This window comes from Oncorhynchus kisutch, linkage group LG5, assembly GCF_002021735.2.
Source record: "Oncorhynchus kisutch isolate 150728-3 linkage group LG5, Okis_V2, whole genome shotgun sequence".
NCBI lineage: Eukaryota > Metazoa > Chordata > Actinopteri > Salmoniformes > Salmonidae > Oncorhynchus > Oncorhynchus kisutch.
Window position 1 is genome coordinate 34851477 of NC_034178.2, and position 17553 is coordinate 34869029.

At 43.3% G+C, this 17553-nt stretch overlaps 1 protein-coding gene across 1 annotated transcript; it reads left to right on the plus strand.

The window, feature by feature from the left end:
* The first annotated feature begins 707 nt into the window (after positions 1-707).
* LOC109890959 (zinc fingers and homeoboxes protein 3-like) lies at positions 708-17188 on the plus strand. The gene is made up of 3 exons (XM_020483145.2): positions 708-973; positions 9132-12079; positions 15587-17188. Exons 2-3 carry the CDS (start codon positions 9336-9338, stop codon positions 15618-15620), a joined length of 2778 nt encoding a protein of 925 aa, XP_020338734.1. The 5' UTR covers positions 708-973; positions 9132-9335; the 3' UTR covers positions 15621-17188.
* Positions 17189-17553: the final 365 nt, after the last annotated feature.

The window sequence follows — 17553 nt, forward strand, 5'->3', positions numbered from 1 at the left end:
GGACGCAATGTCCCCATATTGCCACATAATGTGCCTTCTTTTTTACGCACTAGTATAACCAAAGACTATAAGAGCCTAGTCCTTGTTATATAGGTACCTTATTTAACGGACCAGTAAAGTTCGTTTATTGTCGCTCTGTGAACCTAGTCGGTATAACTGGAAAATGCAAATAGAAATAGGATATGGCGCATCGCCGCGACACATTTGTGAAATTAGCTGTTTACCCCTTTACGCGCGCTTTTCATTAGGCTGAATTGGCCTTGTTGATATTCAGGCCTAATGTCTCATTCATTGAAGTATAATAATTATTCAATACTTTCCCCTTGTATGAACCACTCTCCAAAGTACCTATATGGTTAGACAGACACCTTAACACGGGTTACATTGGCAAAACGGTGTGACCTAATTCTTATGTATATTCATTAGGCTATGACTGTTTTTATTAGGCTTACGTGGCAGGTAAGACATTTTCTGATTGGAAATGATGTCAAAATTATTAAGCTACACATTTGGCAAAAGCTCAAATACACTCTTACATTTTCAGTAGGCTACTGTTCATAACTGACCGATCGTTGTTCGTTTCCAATACTTTTGCTTTGTTCAGAGCGCATCTCTCGCGTATACATTCACCGTCCGACCCCCGCCCCTCTCCAACATTTAGATGAAAGGGTTTAGGATTTTGGGTGACGCTTTGAATCACGTGTTCATAGGAAATAGGCTACACTACGTATAATTTTTGTCTGCGTCGTCCAGCCGCCGACCATAGTTGTTTTCTGTCCATACAGTGTGCGAGGAGAGGTAATGTAGCCTACCTTGCTGTGTTCACAGACTGACGGGTTCACGCCAGTTCACCGGGTTCATCTGAGGCGAGGACCCACCCCCTCCTCTCAAAGCGCAACGAACGGAGCTAATCTAATATAATTCATTTCTATATTAATGTCGGATTCCATTTTACTCCGGACCAACTATCAAGGTAATGGCACTTTTCCTTGTACAATAGAATAACTCGTATTATTAGAGTTATAATTCCAGATTGTTTACTCCAATTTTGGCTATAGAATTTTATCTGGCGCTGTAGTCTAGTCTAGGCAGTTTATATGAAGTCGCAAATATATAAAATGGCGACAGTAGGTGGGGGGTGTCGAGTTAGGATTTTGGGGAATATGTTTAATTCTACAGAATGAGCTGAAGATTGTCGCAAGTAAGAAGAGAGCCAATGTTTCCCAACAGGCTACTGGAGTGAACGAGTTAACTTGCCAGTTTGTTAGTTTCAAGAATGTAGCCTACAACGTTTACTTGCCCTCTCTCGCACGTTACAATGTGACGTTTCTGATGAATTTATTGCACAACGCTGAATATTTCCCTCTTCTTTTTTGAGTGAGTCAGTGTTGACTATTCCCGTATTTAAGTTTGAAGGACTTTTTATGTAACGAATAAATAATCTTATTGGATTTGATGACTGGTAGCCTAACTTGGACAACCCAGACGTCCAGCTGGATCTTCTGCAAAAAAATGTATACCTTTTTAATCTATGAATTTTATGGCGACATTAATCGTTCATTTCAACTCTTAAGTAATGTTTCATTTAACACATTATTGGTTATATGTATTGCACAATTGTTTTAATTTCATTTCCCTCAGTCCTCGATACTGATTTGCTGATGCTGATAGCTCAGCAGTCAACTGCATTTTGGGAGCTGTCATCTTTTGATCTGCCTTTTTTTCATGTGTGTCAAACTGTCAGAATATTGCAAGCTGTAAAGTCTTCCTCATGACTCCCATCTCTAAAACAGACAGGACATCCACATTTCTTTAGGTGTCTAGCCAATGAGGTGACCCTGTATAATCAATGCGTTTTCTGTTAGCTGTCCAACATGCCTGTGACACAGCAGGCATTCAGCATGGATCCCAGTGCTGACTAATATGACCTTATCCACTGCTCTGTGTGTGTCTGATGTTCATACACATTATATAGGACAATAAGGTGGTATCCTACCTCTTGAATGAGCAGCAGAAAATATTCATCCGGTAACTATCGGTTAAATATTCAACCCTGTAATCAGGGAAATGTGTGAGTGATTCATGCACATGCAATGAGTCAGAGGCATCATACCAATTGGAACGGAAGAAGCATGTCATGCTACCAAGGTATATGAAATATAATGTAAGGTTATTCAATTAGAATAAATATGCAGACACCTAATTTTACCATTAGCGCCCCCTCAAAATTCGTAGATGCATGACATATGTAAAAAAGGATTATTCCCTTGCTCCAATGCTTGGCAGACGTCTCTCATTACTGACTAATACAAAGCTAGACACGCTAGCTCCCACAGCCTGGCTAGATTCAGCCTGGTCCAGTGAGTGTGTATGTGTAGAGGGTTGCACTCTTCTAGGAGGTTACACTGGGGGAATGTCAATTCCCATTGTGGATCCCTGGGAACGTTCTTCCATCGCTCCTTCTCGGAACTGTTCTAATGAGGCCAGGCATATTGCCTTTTATCCTTATTCCCTGCAATTAGGGATGGCTCACAGTTTTGGCTATGGCCATAACAGAGAGTGTTTGTATACACAGACACAGCGTAATGGACCGAGAGTGCCCACCCCACTCTAAAAAAGAAACGTCCTCGGATGACACTCCTTAGTTACTGTACAAATATACCGCTTTGCGGATTATATGTTTTGATGTCTATCGACACCAGTCAAACAATATTTTCATTTCTGTGCCCTAGGTTTCACTGTGCTGTGTAGCCATTGCCAGAGCACACTCAAGCAGGTCATATGGTCATGATTTGCAGTTTTAGCTGACATCGAGTGTATAACATTCCTCAAGTTCAGAGAGGAAAATCAGCTATCTAATGCCAACCAGATCTATTTCCCAGCAGTTCTGTACAAACAACCATATTCATGATAACAGCATACTTCCCCCTCCTCACAAAAACAGTCCCATAAGCATACTACTTAGAGAGCTTTGTTTTGTTAGTCTGAAAGTCTACACCACTCTGTATGGGTTCACTCTTATTCTCTCCTTTTCATCGTATGGTATCGCTTTTTTCTTAGGAGTATCGAGGTACAATGCGATCGAAAGCCTCCTTGAGACAGCATGTTTGCTCTGTTCCAACCAAAATAAACTTCTCTGCACAAAAACTAGGGGCTAGAGAGGAGAGAGCCCCTGCCACTTTCTCTGTCTCGTGCAAGAAAGGTTTGGTCAGCAGGAGTTGGCATTTGCCAAACTCTGGCAGTTACAAGAGGCTGTGATGTCAGCCATTTTAGGTTGGACAGTACAATGCGCAATACGCCGCCATTTTTCTTCCTTTTTCTTTTTAAGTTGCCAAATCAATGGCCTGGAGTCCCAGATACAGAACTGAAGGAGTTATTCATCAAAAACGCAGAAATAGGCTCCCGTGACTCAGGATTTCTTTACACAAATTTAGTCCGTCATTCAGCCAAGCCGTTGAGGAAGGCTCTGGTGAAAAATATAAGATTGCGATGGAGGACATGACAATCTATTTGAACAGAACAAGAGATGCTTTGGCATTAGCCCTAACCCTAACCCTTTGCAATGTATGTAGACCTCATTTGTTTTTTATTAGATGGTGCCACAAACACTTAATCAGTAGGGTGGACTGTGTAGTTGAGCAGGTATTGTCATTGTGGGAAGGTGTCTTTACAACTGACCCCACCCCAATAGTCCAGAACAGCTAAGCCAAGGCTGGCATTTTCAGAGATGGCACTGCAGGAGGATTAACATTGTCCTTTGCCTGCCATATAAGGTTGTTGTGTGTGTGTGTGTGTACGTCTGTCTGGATGCGTGGTGGGTGTAGACGATTGACACCTCTGTGTGGGGTGTGGTGGGCAAGGAGAAGAGAGGGGTTGCCATGACAATGTTAACACATGAGTGGCATCGCAGACTGGTCTCTCAGCGGACCGGCTGCAGTCACGGATGTAAGGAGGGGGGGGGGGGGGGGGGGGGTTGACGTCTGACAACACCTGCGTCTCAGCAGACATTCATACGTTCACACACACACACATATACTGGTACACGTAGAAATACATAACACACACACACACCCTGAAGACACACTCCGATACAGAATTTACAGGCATACAATTGGGAACATACTGAAGACCGATCCCACTATATTAACACTAGGTTAACCACTCACATCCTTGGCTACAGGTGTGTTTTTCATTACAGTAAATGTGGATTTTATGAATGCAATCACTAATCCATTACATAGCTATACACTTAAATTATTATGTGCCCACTAAATTCCAGCCATTCAGTCAATAACAGACACAGAAAGCATGATAGACACAGGAGACATCCAGACATGCAGGAAATGGAACAATGACAAGCCGATGGTCATTCTTCTGAATAAGGCTCCCAGCGCTGGATCACGTTTCTCTTATAAATGAGGCGGCATTGTTCTCAACGTCTTCCCTGTTTAGGGGCAGTAATTGCTGTCCGTCTCTGACTTATATTTGGGTTTCCAGCTAACCCACTCACATGACTTGAATCTATTTAATGGACATTTGGCGGAAGATGTACTCATAAACAGATTTTTCCTGTCGTTTAGATGTGTCTGTCAGGAGTTGTTCTGTCTGTCCCACACCCACTTATGCCAGGAGCTGTTTCTGTTTCTGTTTCTGTTGATCTTCAACTCAATACCAGCTAAGCAGGCATTCAAGACAGCTGTGGATCACTGACACGCTAATATATGGAAAAACAAATGTTGTCATAAAACAGCCAAGATCTCCTCAGCCCTTGTGTGACTGCAGCATCACCAACTGTTTACTGGCAGTTGAGTTAAAAGATAAATATTTCTGAAAGCTTTGGTGTAAAACGATGTGGATGTGTACTTCATTGCTTTCTCTGTCATCTTCTCTTACTCCAGCTGTCTGTCTGGGTCTGCTCTCCCTATGTCATTCCTTTTTCTCTGTCCTCTTTACTCCTCAGTCATGTGACCAGCAACATGGCATTGCAAACGCCAATCTCTGTTTGCAAATATCAACTGTTGGTGACCCTACAATTTACGCGTGCCTGTGGGCTATTTTATTGCAGATGTACCACTTCATACCCCTTCAGCTATGAAACCACCTTTTTTTTAAATAAGTGTTTTATTCTTATAAACCTAATATTAAATAGTTACTTGAAATGAAATCATTTCGACTGAGTTGAGCACACAAGGTAACATGAGGACTTTGCTTATGAAGAGTGAGCGGGGGTGTTCTGAGAGCTTGTCTGAAAGCTCTGTTACTTTGCCTCAGTTCAGATCAGTACTCTCCAGGTCTATGGAGATTAAACTCTTTTCATCTCAGCCATAGAGCCAGTGCCAGTATCGGGACATACGACACACCGGGAGACAGTTCCCGTCTGAGTCGTCTACTTTAGCGATGAAACACGAGGCCCCTCTTTTCAGAGTGCACCATTCAATGGCTCCCTGTCTGAGAAGCCCTAGTCTTGTCTGATCGCACATCTCGCTCGTGAGATAATGCACCCCATTCTTTTGAATGGTGACCTGGTTCTTCATGTACCCTTGCTCAACTTTGTGCCTGTCTTGGGTTTGTCATGCATGGAATTGGATGTTTTAGGGGGAGAGGTACCAGGGCAACGACACTGTGCTATATCTCAGTGCAGTACGCGGGACACAAATAACTTCAACCTATTAGTGCTCAGATGACATTTTCCATCACATGGTATTTTTTAAATGGCATGGCCTTTGTATCATTGTGATGAAGACCGATAAAAAAAATTGACATGCACATTTTGTAGGCCACATTTTTTGTAATCTCCTTGATGCATTAGTATTTCAACATGTGATTGGGGAGATTGGGGAAACCAAATTTGAGCCACATTTGTGAAAAACTATCAGTTAGGATGAGGCAGTAATGATTATAGTTATACATTACAATTAACTGCATCACCTCCTGGTGCATTCGGAAAGTATTCAGACCTCTTGACGTTTTTTGCATTTTGTTACGTTACAGCCTTATTCTAAAATGGATTAAAAAAAAACATCTTATCATTAATCTACACACAGTAACCCATAATGACAAAGCAAAAACAGGTTTAGACATTTTTGCAAATTAAAGAAAATGTAATATCACATTTACATAAGTATTTAGACCCTTTACTCACTACTTTGTTGAAGCACCTTTGACAGCGATTACAGCCTTGATTCTTCTTGGGTATGACGCTACAAGCTTGACACACCTGTATTTTGGGAGTTTTTCCCCATTCTTCTCTGCAGATCCTCTCAAGCGCTGTCAGGTTGGATGCAGAGCGCCGCTGCACAGCTACTTTCAGGTCTCCCCAGAGATGTTCAATCGGGCTCTGGCTGGGCCACTCAAAGACATGTCCCGAAGCCACTCCTGCGTTGTCTTTGCTGTGTGCTTAGGGTCGTTGTCCTGCTGGAAGCTGGACCTTCGCCCCAGTCTGAGGTCTTGAGCAGGTTTTCATCAAGGGTCTCTCTGTACTTTGCACCGTTCATCTTTCCTTCACTCCTGACTAGTCTCCCAGTCCCTGTCGCTGAAAAACATCCCCACGGCATGATGCTGCCACCACCATGCTTCACCGTAGGGAACCGTACTGCTTTTACTCAACTTGTTCTTGGGGACCTTCAATGCTGAAGAAATGTTTTGGTACCCTTCCCCAAATCTGTGCTTCGACACAATCCTGTCTCAGAGCTCTACAGACAATTTCTTTGACCTCATGGCTTGGATTCTGCTCTGACATGCACTGTCAACTGTGGGACCTTATATAAACAGATGTGTGCCTTTCCAAATCAAGTCCTATCAATTAAATTTACCACAGGTGGACTCAAATCAAGTTGTAGAAACATCACAAGGATGATCAATGAGAACAGGATGAACCTGAGCTCAATTTTGAGGTATAAGGTATTTCTGTTTTTAATTTTTAATGAATGTGGAAAAAAAAATTCTAAAAACCTGTTTTCACTTTGTCATTATGTGGTTTTGTTTGTAGATTGATGAGGGAAAACATTTAATTGAATCCATTTAAAAAAAAAATAAGACTAACGTAACAAAATGTGGAAAAAGTCAAGGAGTTTGAATACTTTCCAAATGTACTGTAACTGGGAACTAACTAGTAAGTCCACTGCCTTTCCCCTGTCCACACAGTACTAAAACCATACCTTCACATGTTATTCGTTGAGCATGAGAAGATCAGACTCGCTGGCATGAGAGCTGTAGCCAACGTCTCAATGGAATGCACTCACTAAACCCCACTGTCCTCATCAGGGGTTAACTGTGTGCCGTCAGAAAGTATCATGACCTCCCCGCCAGCTAAACATACAGCAAATGCCCACGTCTGGATGCAGCAAACCGGGATTAATACATAAGATGCTGGTGACCTAGTTTTTTTTGTGTGTGTTTTTTTTTTTTTTTTTTGTCGGAAGGGAGCCGTCATTAGAAATAAAAGAGGCAGTTACAAAAAGGACATCGCGGCCCTTCCGGGATCAGCATGTACTGTGGGTAGTCATTTGGGATTTTAAATTCCGGAACAGGTTCATCTTTTATTTATCAACCAGCAGGCCATGGTGAATGCATACACATAACTTCACTCAGTCTGACTGGCTGAAGACGTACAGTTTTTTCAGGAGTATGGCCACGTTCAAGAGAATAATGACCTGACTCTTAAAAATGTGGCTATAGATATTTCAAGAATGCAATAGTGCGCTCATTCGGCGTGCTATATTGACACACCTTGTAATAAATAGTTTTAAGTACTGAGGTGGACACTGAGATGTGGACTGATGATGAAGATGATGAACATCTGCCAAAGAGAGACATATCTCAAGCTATCTGCCGAAGCATCATGACATCTCTGTGAGAACTAGATAAGATCAAGAGCAGTTTTTCAATTCACAGCAAGAGAGGCGGAGGGAGAGAGAAAATATGTGTGGGGAGGGTTGTATTTAAAGAGAGGGCAGTGAGGAATTGAAGCAGATTGTGTCCTCGCTTCATATTCTACGTTGTTGTACAAAAAATGTTGTTATCTATATATTTAGCTACATAACTGTAAAAACAGAATAAGCAGAACACTGACCTGAGTTGACCTTTGTCCTGAAAAGGCTTCAAACTGAGTTAAGGATTCTTTTCAGCATCGGCGTCAAAGTTAGCTTTGGGGGGAGTGGGCGTGGCTAATGGTGCAGTCTTAAACCATCCTCTTGGCCGCAGAGACATCATTTTGCTGTCCTAAAGCTAATTTTCTTCAACCCTACACATTTTGCCTTAGTGTCATGCAATTCTACACATTTTGTCATGAGGTTGAGAGAAAAAAAATCTGTTTTAAAGCTAGTGTCCTGCAATTGTCATGGCTAATGGCTAATGCCGTGTTCTTATGCTATCTGAGTGACTCAAACATAACAGTTTTAGATTCTCTGTCTAGTTTTTATTTTGATGATTGTTGGTTCTCAAAGATGATCTTGTTTAAAAATATATAGTTCCACTATCTTCTCTACATGCTTTATATCTGGTTTACACTGAAAACATTTTTACCATGAAATTATTTTCCAAATTATATATATATATATATTTTTGTATCATATATTTTGGAGTGATGGCAACGATTTAGCAGCTAAATGAATATAAGGGAAACACTGGTGTGTGTGCGTGCATGCATATATGAAATTTGAAGCAATTGTGAGGAACCTCCATGTCTGAGTGTGTTAAAGTACAAATGGGGGTATATTTACAGAGAGTGGATGTGTGTGTGTGTGTATTCATGGATGTGCATGTTTACCAAAACGAATAGCGTACGTCATCCTAAATAAAGGGTGACAAATAGTTGGAGGCCCTTTGATGCAGTCTGTCAATTTGATTGCTCAACATAATGTAATGTTGTATGTGTCATTAAAGTCATTGTTGAGAGCACATCGGGGAGCACTGATGTCACCAGATGGCTCCCAAAAGTTGTGTACACCCCAATGTAAAGGGTTGGAACATTATTGCCGGTAAAATGTAGCCTGGCTCTTATCCAAGGTTGGCAGAAGAGTGAGGCACATGACAATGTAAAAATGACTGGGAGTTTCCCTGATTGTGTGTGGATGCATTCTTATTAGGAATTATTTAACTTATCACGTCTTTTTCTGTTTTCTCTCCCATAGGTTTCCAGTGAGCTGCCAAAACAGCCTGTTGTCGTGTGAGAGGAGTCCCAGAAGCTGAGGACAAACATGAAGCAACACTGTAATGTCATCGCGGCTGGCCCATGACATTTAAACCCCATCAGTCCTCTCCACATACCACTCGCCCTCCGTTACCATACGGGACAATCAGTCAGTCACCCATCATCTACACACCACTACAATACAATGGCCAGCAAGAGGAAGTCAACAGTGCCATGCATGATCCCATCCAAAAACAAACACATGCGTGAGGAGATCATACTTGGCTGCCTCCCTGATCTCCTACCCACAATCCCAGAGGACAGTATCCTCAGCATATCTGGAGAAGACGGACGCCATTTCTTCCAGGATTCCTTTAGACCTGAAGGGGGTGACAGATGGCAGAAAGGGGGCACATACAGCTGCCCACCTTGCCACTTTGAGTCCAGAGATCTGAACTACTTTTTGGACCACCTGCACAGCTGCCACGTAGACTTCAGGGCCCAGCCCAGTTTCTACTGCCTGATCTGTGGTGTGTCAGTGGTCAGGTTTGAGGCCCTAGCCCTGCACAACTCTAAAGCCCACCCTGGGGTGTCGGGGGGCTCTGTCATCGTGTCCCTGCATGTCAGGAAGAGCGATGGGGCGACTATCGTGGAGCAGAGCCTGTTCACAACAAATGGGGAGGATCCTGCAATCTCTTTCACTAAAACTCCTATAGTGAGAATGATGAAGGCCAAGGGACAGCACAAGAAGATTGTAGTCTCCCACACAGTAGAGGTGCGGAGGATAGACACTGGGAAGGAGATGAAGCAGACAGACCCCACCATGTTGACGAATGTGCCTAAACTACAGAATGGGTCTCTCAGTGGGACCAGTGGCCCTGCTATGTTGAGGAAACCTCACACTCATGTGATAACGACAACGGTGCCCAATCAAGCCTATCACCAGCACAGCCCTCCCACTTTCTCATTCTCCTCCTCATCCTCCGATTCCATCAAAAACCTCCCAAAGGTGATGATTCCCCTGAGCAGCATCCCCACCTATGATGCTGCCATGGACACCAGCAGTTTTCTCAAGACTTCCTTTGGAAAGTTCCCCTACCCGACCAAAGCTGAGCTTTGCTACCTGACCGTGGTCTCTGATTGGCCAGAGGAGCTGATCAAACTCTGGTTTACCGCCCATAGACTCAAACAGGGCATCAGCTGGTCCCCCGAGGAGATAGAGGAGGCCAGGAGAAAGATGTTCAGCACTGTCTTCCAAGGAACAGCACCCCCAAAACAGCCCCCTAAGCAACGGCACAACAATCATGTTGTAAACCAACACACTGTCCATGCCCAGCCTGCTCCAGTGGGCCCCAGCCACCAGGCTGCCAGGGTGTCCCATGGTAGTGTAGTGAGCAGGCATGCTGGAGTCATAGCCACTTCGGCTAGCATTTCAGCCTCTGGTCACCCGGTCACCACTAGGGTCTCTTATGTCGCCCCAACCATGATCCCCCCGAAATATCAGACAGTGGTCAGCGGAACAACGCAGGTAGTAGCCAGGAACACTATCCCCACTACTGTGCCCAGCCTGGAGTCTGACAAGAGTGTTGCGCAAAGGTTGGGATTGGCGGGAAACAATGGTTGTGTCATTAGCACCATCAGCAGAAGCAGCAGTAGCAGTAGTAGTTGCAGTAGCAGCAGCAGCATCAGTAGTTACTCCTCCATTAGTACTGACGCCGGGGACCATGGCACTAGGAAACCAATCAGCATCATCAGTTGCACCTCCAGCATTGGCAATAATGATGATTGTCTCACTGACAGCCATGACAAACCAAACAATCAAAGCAGCAGACATTATAGCATACCATCTGTCCTGGAAGGCTTCAGCAGCAGCAGCAAAAGTAAAGTGGTCATGAGTAATACCGGCAAATCTAACGTTATCGCCTATAACATCCATAGCAACGGCAACACAGCTAATCAGGATCATTACCCATCAACAATGGGTGATGATGACCGTAATGACAATAATATCCACAAGTCCAACAACGGCAGTATGAGTAGTGGCTACTCCAGCACTAGCAATAATGATAATGTCAACAACCTGAACCATGCCAGCAAAGCCCAAAATGAAAACACCAGCACCAGTGTCATTGCCAAAAGCAGCGGCAGCGGCATATCTATTGTAGAGGATGGCAAATGCACGAAGGAGGTTCCTATGAAAGCTATGTCAGTCCTGCGGCAGCTTATCAAGGAGGAAGACCATTTTGGGGATGACAGGACCTGCCCTGAACTAAAAGTTGACCCCATAAAGATCAACCTGCAGAGGTCCATGGTGAGCGATCCAGCTTCAAAACCTGGTTCAGAGGCCTTCCCTCCAGAGCTCAAGTCAGAGACGCACATCTCAGACCTGTCACAACCGTCCTTCTCTGCCCCCTGGGGCAAGAAAACACCCAGGCAGGTGCACCTTCTGAGACAGGCATTCACCAGCACACGCTGGCCCAGCAGCCAGCAGTCCGAGGAGCTGAGTATCATGACGGGTCTGCCCAAGCCAGAGGTGGTCCGCTGGTTCAGTGACAGCCGCTATATTCACAAGAACAGCCAGCTGAAATGGCTGGAGGGCTACCAGTGCCTACCAGCAGAGGGGGAGGAAGGAAAAGGCCCCAGAGACTACAACGCAGGGGCACTGATCAACCCTCAGGAGGTTCATAGGAAACTGGTGGAGCAGGAGGTGAACAAGCAGCTTGATGGAGGACCTGAGGGGCTGAGCTCAGGGCAGCAGGGATTCTGGTGGGGTGCAGACACACAGAGGCCGCTGTTGAGTCCAGCAGGGCCAGAGGAGACTGGGGAGAGAGAAAGAGCTGTGGATACAGGGAATGCCGAAGGACTACATGGTCACTGGGCAGAGAGGGAGGATGACCACCAGCAGCCAGTTACCATCCAGGCCTTTGGTGAGCAGCAGACAGAGCCCAGGTGAGTTCTATCAGTTACCGTTGTCTAATGAAAAGTACTGAATCTGTGATCACCTCATATACCCAAGGCCGGACCGCTCATTAGGTAGGATTAGGCCGCGGCCTATTGAGGCAGATTGAAGAGGGCGGCATTTGAGCTAAACTGGTCAAGACGCACCTCCAACAACACATAAAACCTCACATAATCATTTTGATGTTTAAAAAATAGAAATGTCAAAAAACACGTACCCCTTCGTCATAATATCGAATTCGTAGCTACAGTCTTGTCCCATCGCTGCAACTCCCCTACGGACTCGTGCGAGGCGAAGGTCGAGAGCAATGCGTCCTCTGAAACACGACCCTGCCAAGCCACACTGCTTCTTGACACAATGCTCACTTAACCCAGAAGCCAGCCGCATCAATGTGTCGGAGGAAACACTGTACAACTGGCGACCAAAGTCAGTGTGCACTGCACCCGGCCCGCCACAAGGACTCGCTAGAGCGCAGTGGGACAAGGATATCCTGGGCTGGCCAAATCCTCCCCAAACCCAAACGGCCAATGTAAGCCGCCTCATGGGTCTCTCGGTCGCGGCCATGGGATTGAACCGGGGTCTGTTGTGACGCCTCTAGCACTGCAATGTGCCTTGGACCACTGGGAGGCCAAACCTCGTATATTTCTGCCCAAAAACAATAACTATTTCTCTCAACCAGTGGCATATGGGCTTTTTAGGTGAGCGCTGATGCCATCCTGTGATAATCAGTGCCCACTTTGTCAAAATGCAGGGGTGCAAAATATTTCCTTTGTCCTTTCCCAGCATGCCTCTCCAGAGTGCTGTTGGAGAGACTCATCGCTGCTGCTCTCCACCAATGCTCCGCCCCCCAAAAATGATCTAACATAAATAATGTAGCAGACATAGTATACGGGTGGCCTTTTCTGTAGCCTACAGGCTGGAGATAAAATGTATGACAATGTAATGAGACAGACACTTTTTACATCATGTAGTTTTCTCCGAACAAATAGCCTAATCTAAATGGCACCCAATCAAATACAAAATGTGCTGATATGTTAAGAAACAATATACAGTTGAAGTCTGAAGTTTACATACACTTATGTTGGAGTTTATCATCATTAGTCATTTAGGTCAACATTGGATCATTCAGAGATCCTCACTGAACTTCTGGAGAGAGTTTGCTGCACTGAAAGTAAAGGGGCTGAATAATTTTGCACGCCCAATTTTTCAGTTTTTGATTTGTTAAAAAAGTTTGAAATATCCAATAAATGTCGTTCCACTTCATGATTGTGTCCCACTTGTTGTTGATTCTTCACAAAAAAATACAGTTTTATATCTTTATGTTTGAAGCCTGAAATGTGGCAAAAGGTTGCAAAGTTCAAGGGGGCCGAATACTTTCGCAAGGCACTGTAAGAAAGCCAGACTACGGTTTGCAACTGCACATGGGGACAAAGATTGTACTTTTTGGAGAAATGTCCTCTGGTCTGATGAAACAAAAACAGAACTGTTTGGCCATAATGACCATAGTTATGTTTGGAGGGGGAAAAAGGGAGGCTTGCAAGCCGAAGAACACCATCCCAACTGTAAAGCACGGAGGTGGCAGCATCATGTTGTGGGGGTGCTTTGTTGTAGGAGGGACTGGCACACTTCACAAAATAAATAGATGGCTACATGAGGAAGGAAAATTATGTGGACATGTTGAAGCAACATCTGAAGACATCAGTCAGGAAGTTAAAGCTTGGTCGAAAATGGGTCTTCCAAGAACAATGACCCCAAGCATATTTCCAAAGTTGTGGCAAAATGGCTTAAGGCCAACAAAGTCTAGGTATTGGAGTGGCCATCACAAAGCCCTGACCTCAATCCTATAGAAAATGTGTGGGCAGAACTGAAAAAGCGTGTGTGAGCAAGGAGGCCTACAAACCTGACTCAGTTACACCAGCTCTGTCAGGAGGAATGGGCCAAAACTCAACCAACTTATGGGAAGCTTGTAGAAGGCTACCTGAAGCGTTTGACCCAAGTTAAACAATTTAAAGGCAATGCTACCAAATACTAATTGAGTGTATGTAAACTTCTGACCCACTGGGAATGTGATGAAAGAAATAAAAGCTGAAGTAAATCATTCTCTCTACTATTATTTTGACATTTCACATTCTTAAAATAAAGTGGTGATCCTAACTGACCTAAAACAGGGACTTTTTACTAGGATTAAATGTTAGGAATTGTGAAAACTGAGAGTTTAAATGTATTTGGCTAAGGTGTATGTAAACTTCCGACTTCAACTGTATCCTAACACAGGACAGGTCAAAGTATAATGGACAATATGGAATGGATAATCTGGCTACTCACAGCTGCTGTCCAGGAGTTTCACCACGTGTCATGATCAGTGGTTTCAAGTCTGTATCCGTAAATTTGACGAGTTGATCATAGCGAAAAATAAAATACTTCTGCATTTCCCGCTGTGTAAACACATTGCAAATATGCTCAGGATAACTCCTCCTGATGAAGTTGGGTATACAGGCTGCATCACATTCGGCTGTAATTGGGAGTCCCATAGGGCGGTGCACAATTGGCCCAGCGTCGTCCAGGTTTGGCCAGGGTAGGCCGTCATTGTAAATAAGAATTTGTTCTTTCCTAGTTAAATAAAAATAATTCAGAGCTTAAATAGCCAAAATGATTAGTCAAAGGAATCGGGACTAATAATGCCAATGCAACAGCCTGTTTTACATCTTTTTAACGTCTGAAAAATGTATATTTTCAACTTTCATTCAGAACTGAAATGAACCTGATTTCAACGTCCGGAAAATAAGTATTTTCACCTTTCATTCAGAACCTAAAATGAACCTCTAACTTCAACGTCTTGGACATACGTATTTTTGACATCTTTTCAACGTCATTTTTCTTACAGGGACTATTCTAGTTTTGCCGGTGGCATTATTGTTGTCTCTGCCCTGCATATGCATACCTTCATGGAATTTCTATGTGTTAGGTCAGTTGTTTACCTGCCAGCCTCGATGAGGAAGATAATTGCTCCTTCGTCATCACAGAATGTCAAAAACTATACTGTTGATATTTACAGTAGCTATATATTGCTCTGATATTGGATATTATTTATTTATGGCTTTGTAAACTGTAAAATTGAAGTTGAAGAAAAAAATGTCAGTTATGTGTTTGTAGTTGTTACTGTGTGAAGAATAAAGAAATTAACCGGGAGAGAGAGTGTGGGTATTCATACAGAGTGGCTTGTTCAGACAATCAAAGGTCTGTGTTTTAAGAAGCTATTTTTAGAAGAGTTGGAGTCTGGGCCATTGAATTATAGATTAAGAGAGCGTGCTAATATATGTGAATAAATCATGTCTATTGTCTTTTGTGAGTTGGCTGTTACGAGGAAATCAGAGACTAACTTCTATATCTTTTAACAGTGCTTATTCAAAAAATACATATATAACATTTATTCATGGAAAATGTATTTTCATCAGAACAGTATTGTACTAATGTGTGAGTCCTGTGTGTGTTTTCAGGGACCGTCTGATAATAGAGCTGCTTGAAGTGTGACGGAGTGGCCCAAACCTACCGGGGGTAAAGGATGGGTTGGCTGGCTGGCTTTACAGATGGCCATGGTCTGGTGTGTTCATTATGACAGCAGATGTGATTGTAGCTGGACCGTTGGACTGTAACTGTGAATACCCCCATCACTTCCTGCCATCCTCTAAAGAAAGAACTTCTCACCTTTTGAGTCCTGTGATGTTCAAGCCTTTCTTCATTCTTCTTTGTGGTCGTGTGGGGAATGGGATGGTGCGCATAGAGGGTGGTAAGCCGGATGAGACAGAGAGAAGACTAACACTGACTGGACAACTGACTTGAATGAGGGAAGATGGGAGCGGGATAAAGAGATACTGTTTAGGGAAAGGGAGATGTATATGATTGAAACTGCACTAAAGAGGGGTTTTGTTGACTGGACAAAATGAGCAGTGTCTAGGAGATGTTATTGTTGGCTTTGATATTTGTAACTTTTTTTTTTTAGCAACCAGTACTTCAGCACTGCCTTGAATTTTTACTTTCCTCCGTTAATTGGTTTTTCAATTTTACTTACTCTTCTTCTATAGTCACTGTAAGTCCAGAAATAATTGAGCCTCTAGTTTTATTTATCTCTGTATAAATGTTGGTGATCACTCAACAGTTCAGCTACAGCAGCGTTTCCCAAACTTGGTCCTCGGGAGCACATTTATTTTTTTGCACAAACACTACACAGCTGATTCAAATGATCTGAGCTTGATGATTATTTGAATCAGCTGTGTAGTGTTTGGGCAAAAAACCTAAACGTGCACCCCTTGGGGTCCTGAGGACTGAGTTTGAGAAACCCTGAGCTACACGCAAGAGACAATACAATGCACTAGCAGACAGCAATGCTAAAATCACACTGCCCCAGAATAAAGATATTGACAGAGCTCTGTCAAAATCAATACTGCCCTGGCTGAATCTACAAACCCAATCATAAGAGAAGCCTGTCACGCGAACGTTGCCTTACTAAGTCTGTCCCAATGCATTGATATGACCGGTCCGCCCATCACCTATAGCTTTCCAGCTACTGTGATGTTGAGATCAAAAAAAGGTGCCAGTGCATTAAAGTTACTGCTGTGCTGGTTTATATCTGTGAATAAATTTTAAAAAAAGATGCTGCTTCTGTATTCTTGTAAAAGCTTAACATTCAGCTGTAATATGAAATATACTGGCAAATGCTATAAAATAAATGTCAATTTGATCAAATGCCTTGGAGGACACAGAGGTAGATCTTGTGCTAGCTAGAGAGCCAAATGAGGAGATCTTTTCATTCTTCTGAATTTTTCATATTAACAAACATGGTCACTACATGCGTCTGATAAGCTGCTAAATAGCTAAGAACGGTGCTATACCATCCAAAGTGAAATTGGAGGTGATCTCCTACCAGCAGTGTATGCACTTGTGTTGAATGTTACCAATTTGTTTTGGTTTGAAAAATAAAGATGAAAAGAAATCTGGACTTACGGTGTTATGATCACTTTAACTTTTATGAAATAGTTTGATCATAAAGCACTGTTGTATCATCCTTTCTACACTTTCCAGAATAAATTCTCACTGAGGAAGACTGCTTACTTGTTTTTACTGCCACATGAAAAGCTGTCACACCTGTAGATTGATTATAGAACAAACATGACATGTTTGTAGCGACCCCGTGTTTATGAGCGCGGATATCGACTCTGCCACTCGAGCATGCTCTTGTGGCACAGTCCGGGTTCAGGGTTCGAGATGAGCTCCTTGCCGGGTTTCATTACACTGGTGTCAGAAGTGGGATTGAATTAAAGAGTTAATTCGATATTTGTAGGGGCGTATTAATCTAGATCAAGTAAGAATGGGCAAGTTTTCCTTTTAAACAGTGTCATCTACTGGTAGAGGACAGTTGATACACTTTCTCAAAGTTAAAGACGCCAACACCTTTACAAGAAATATC

Coding starts and splice junctions, on each gene's coding strand:
- LOC109890959 (XM_020483145.2), top strand. CDS start 9,336: ATGGCCAGCAAGAGGAAGTCAACAGTGCCATGCATGATCCCATCCAAA. Junction 12,080..15,586: donor GAGCAGCAGACAGAGCCCAG/GTGAGTTCTATC, acceptor GTGTGTTTTCAG/GGACCGTCTGATAATAGAGC.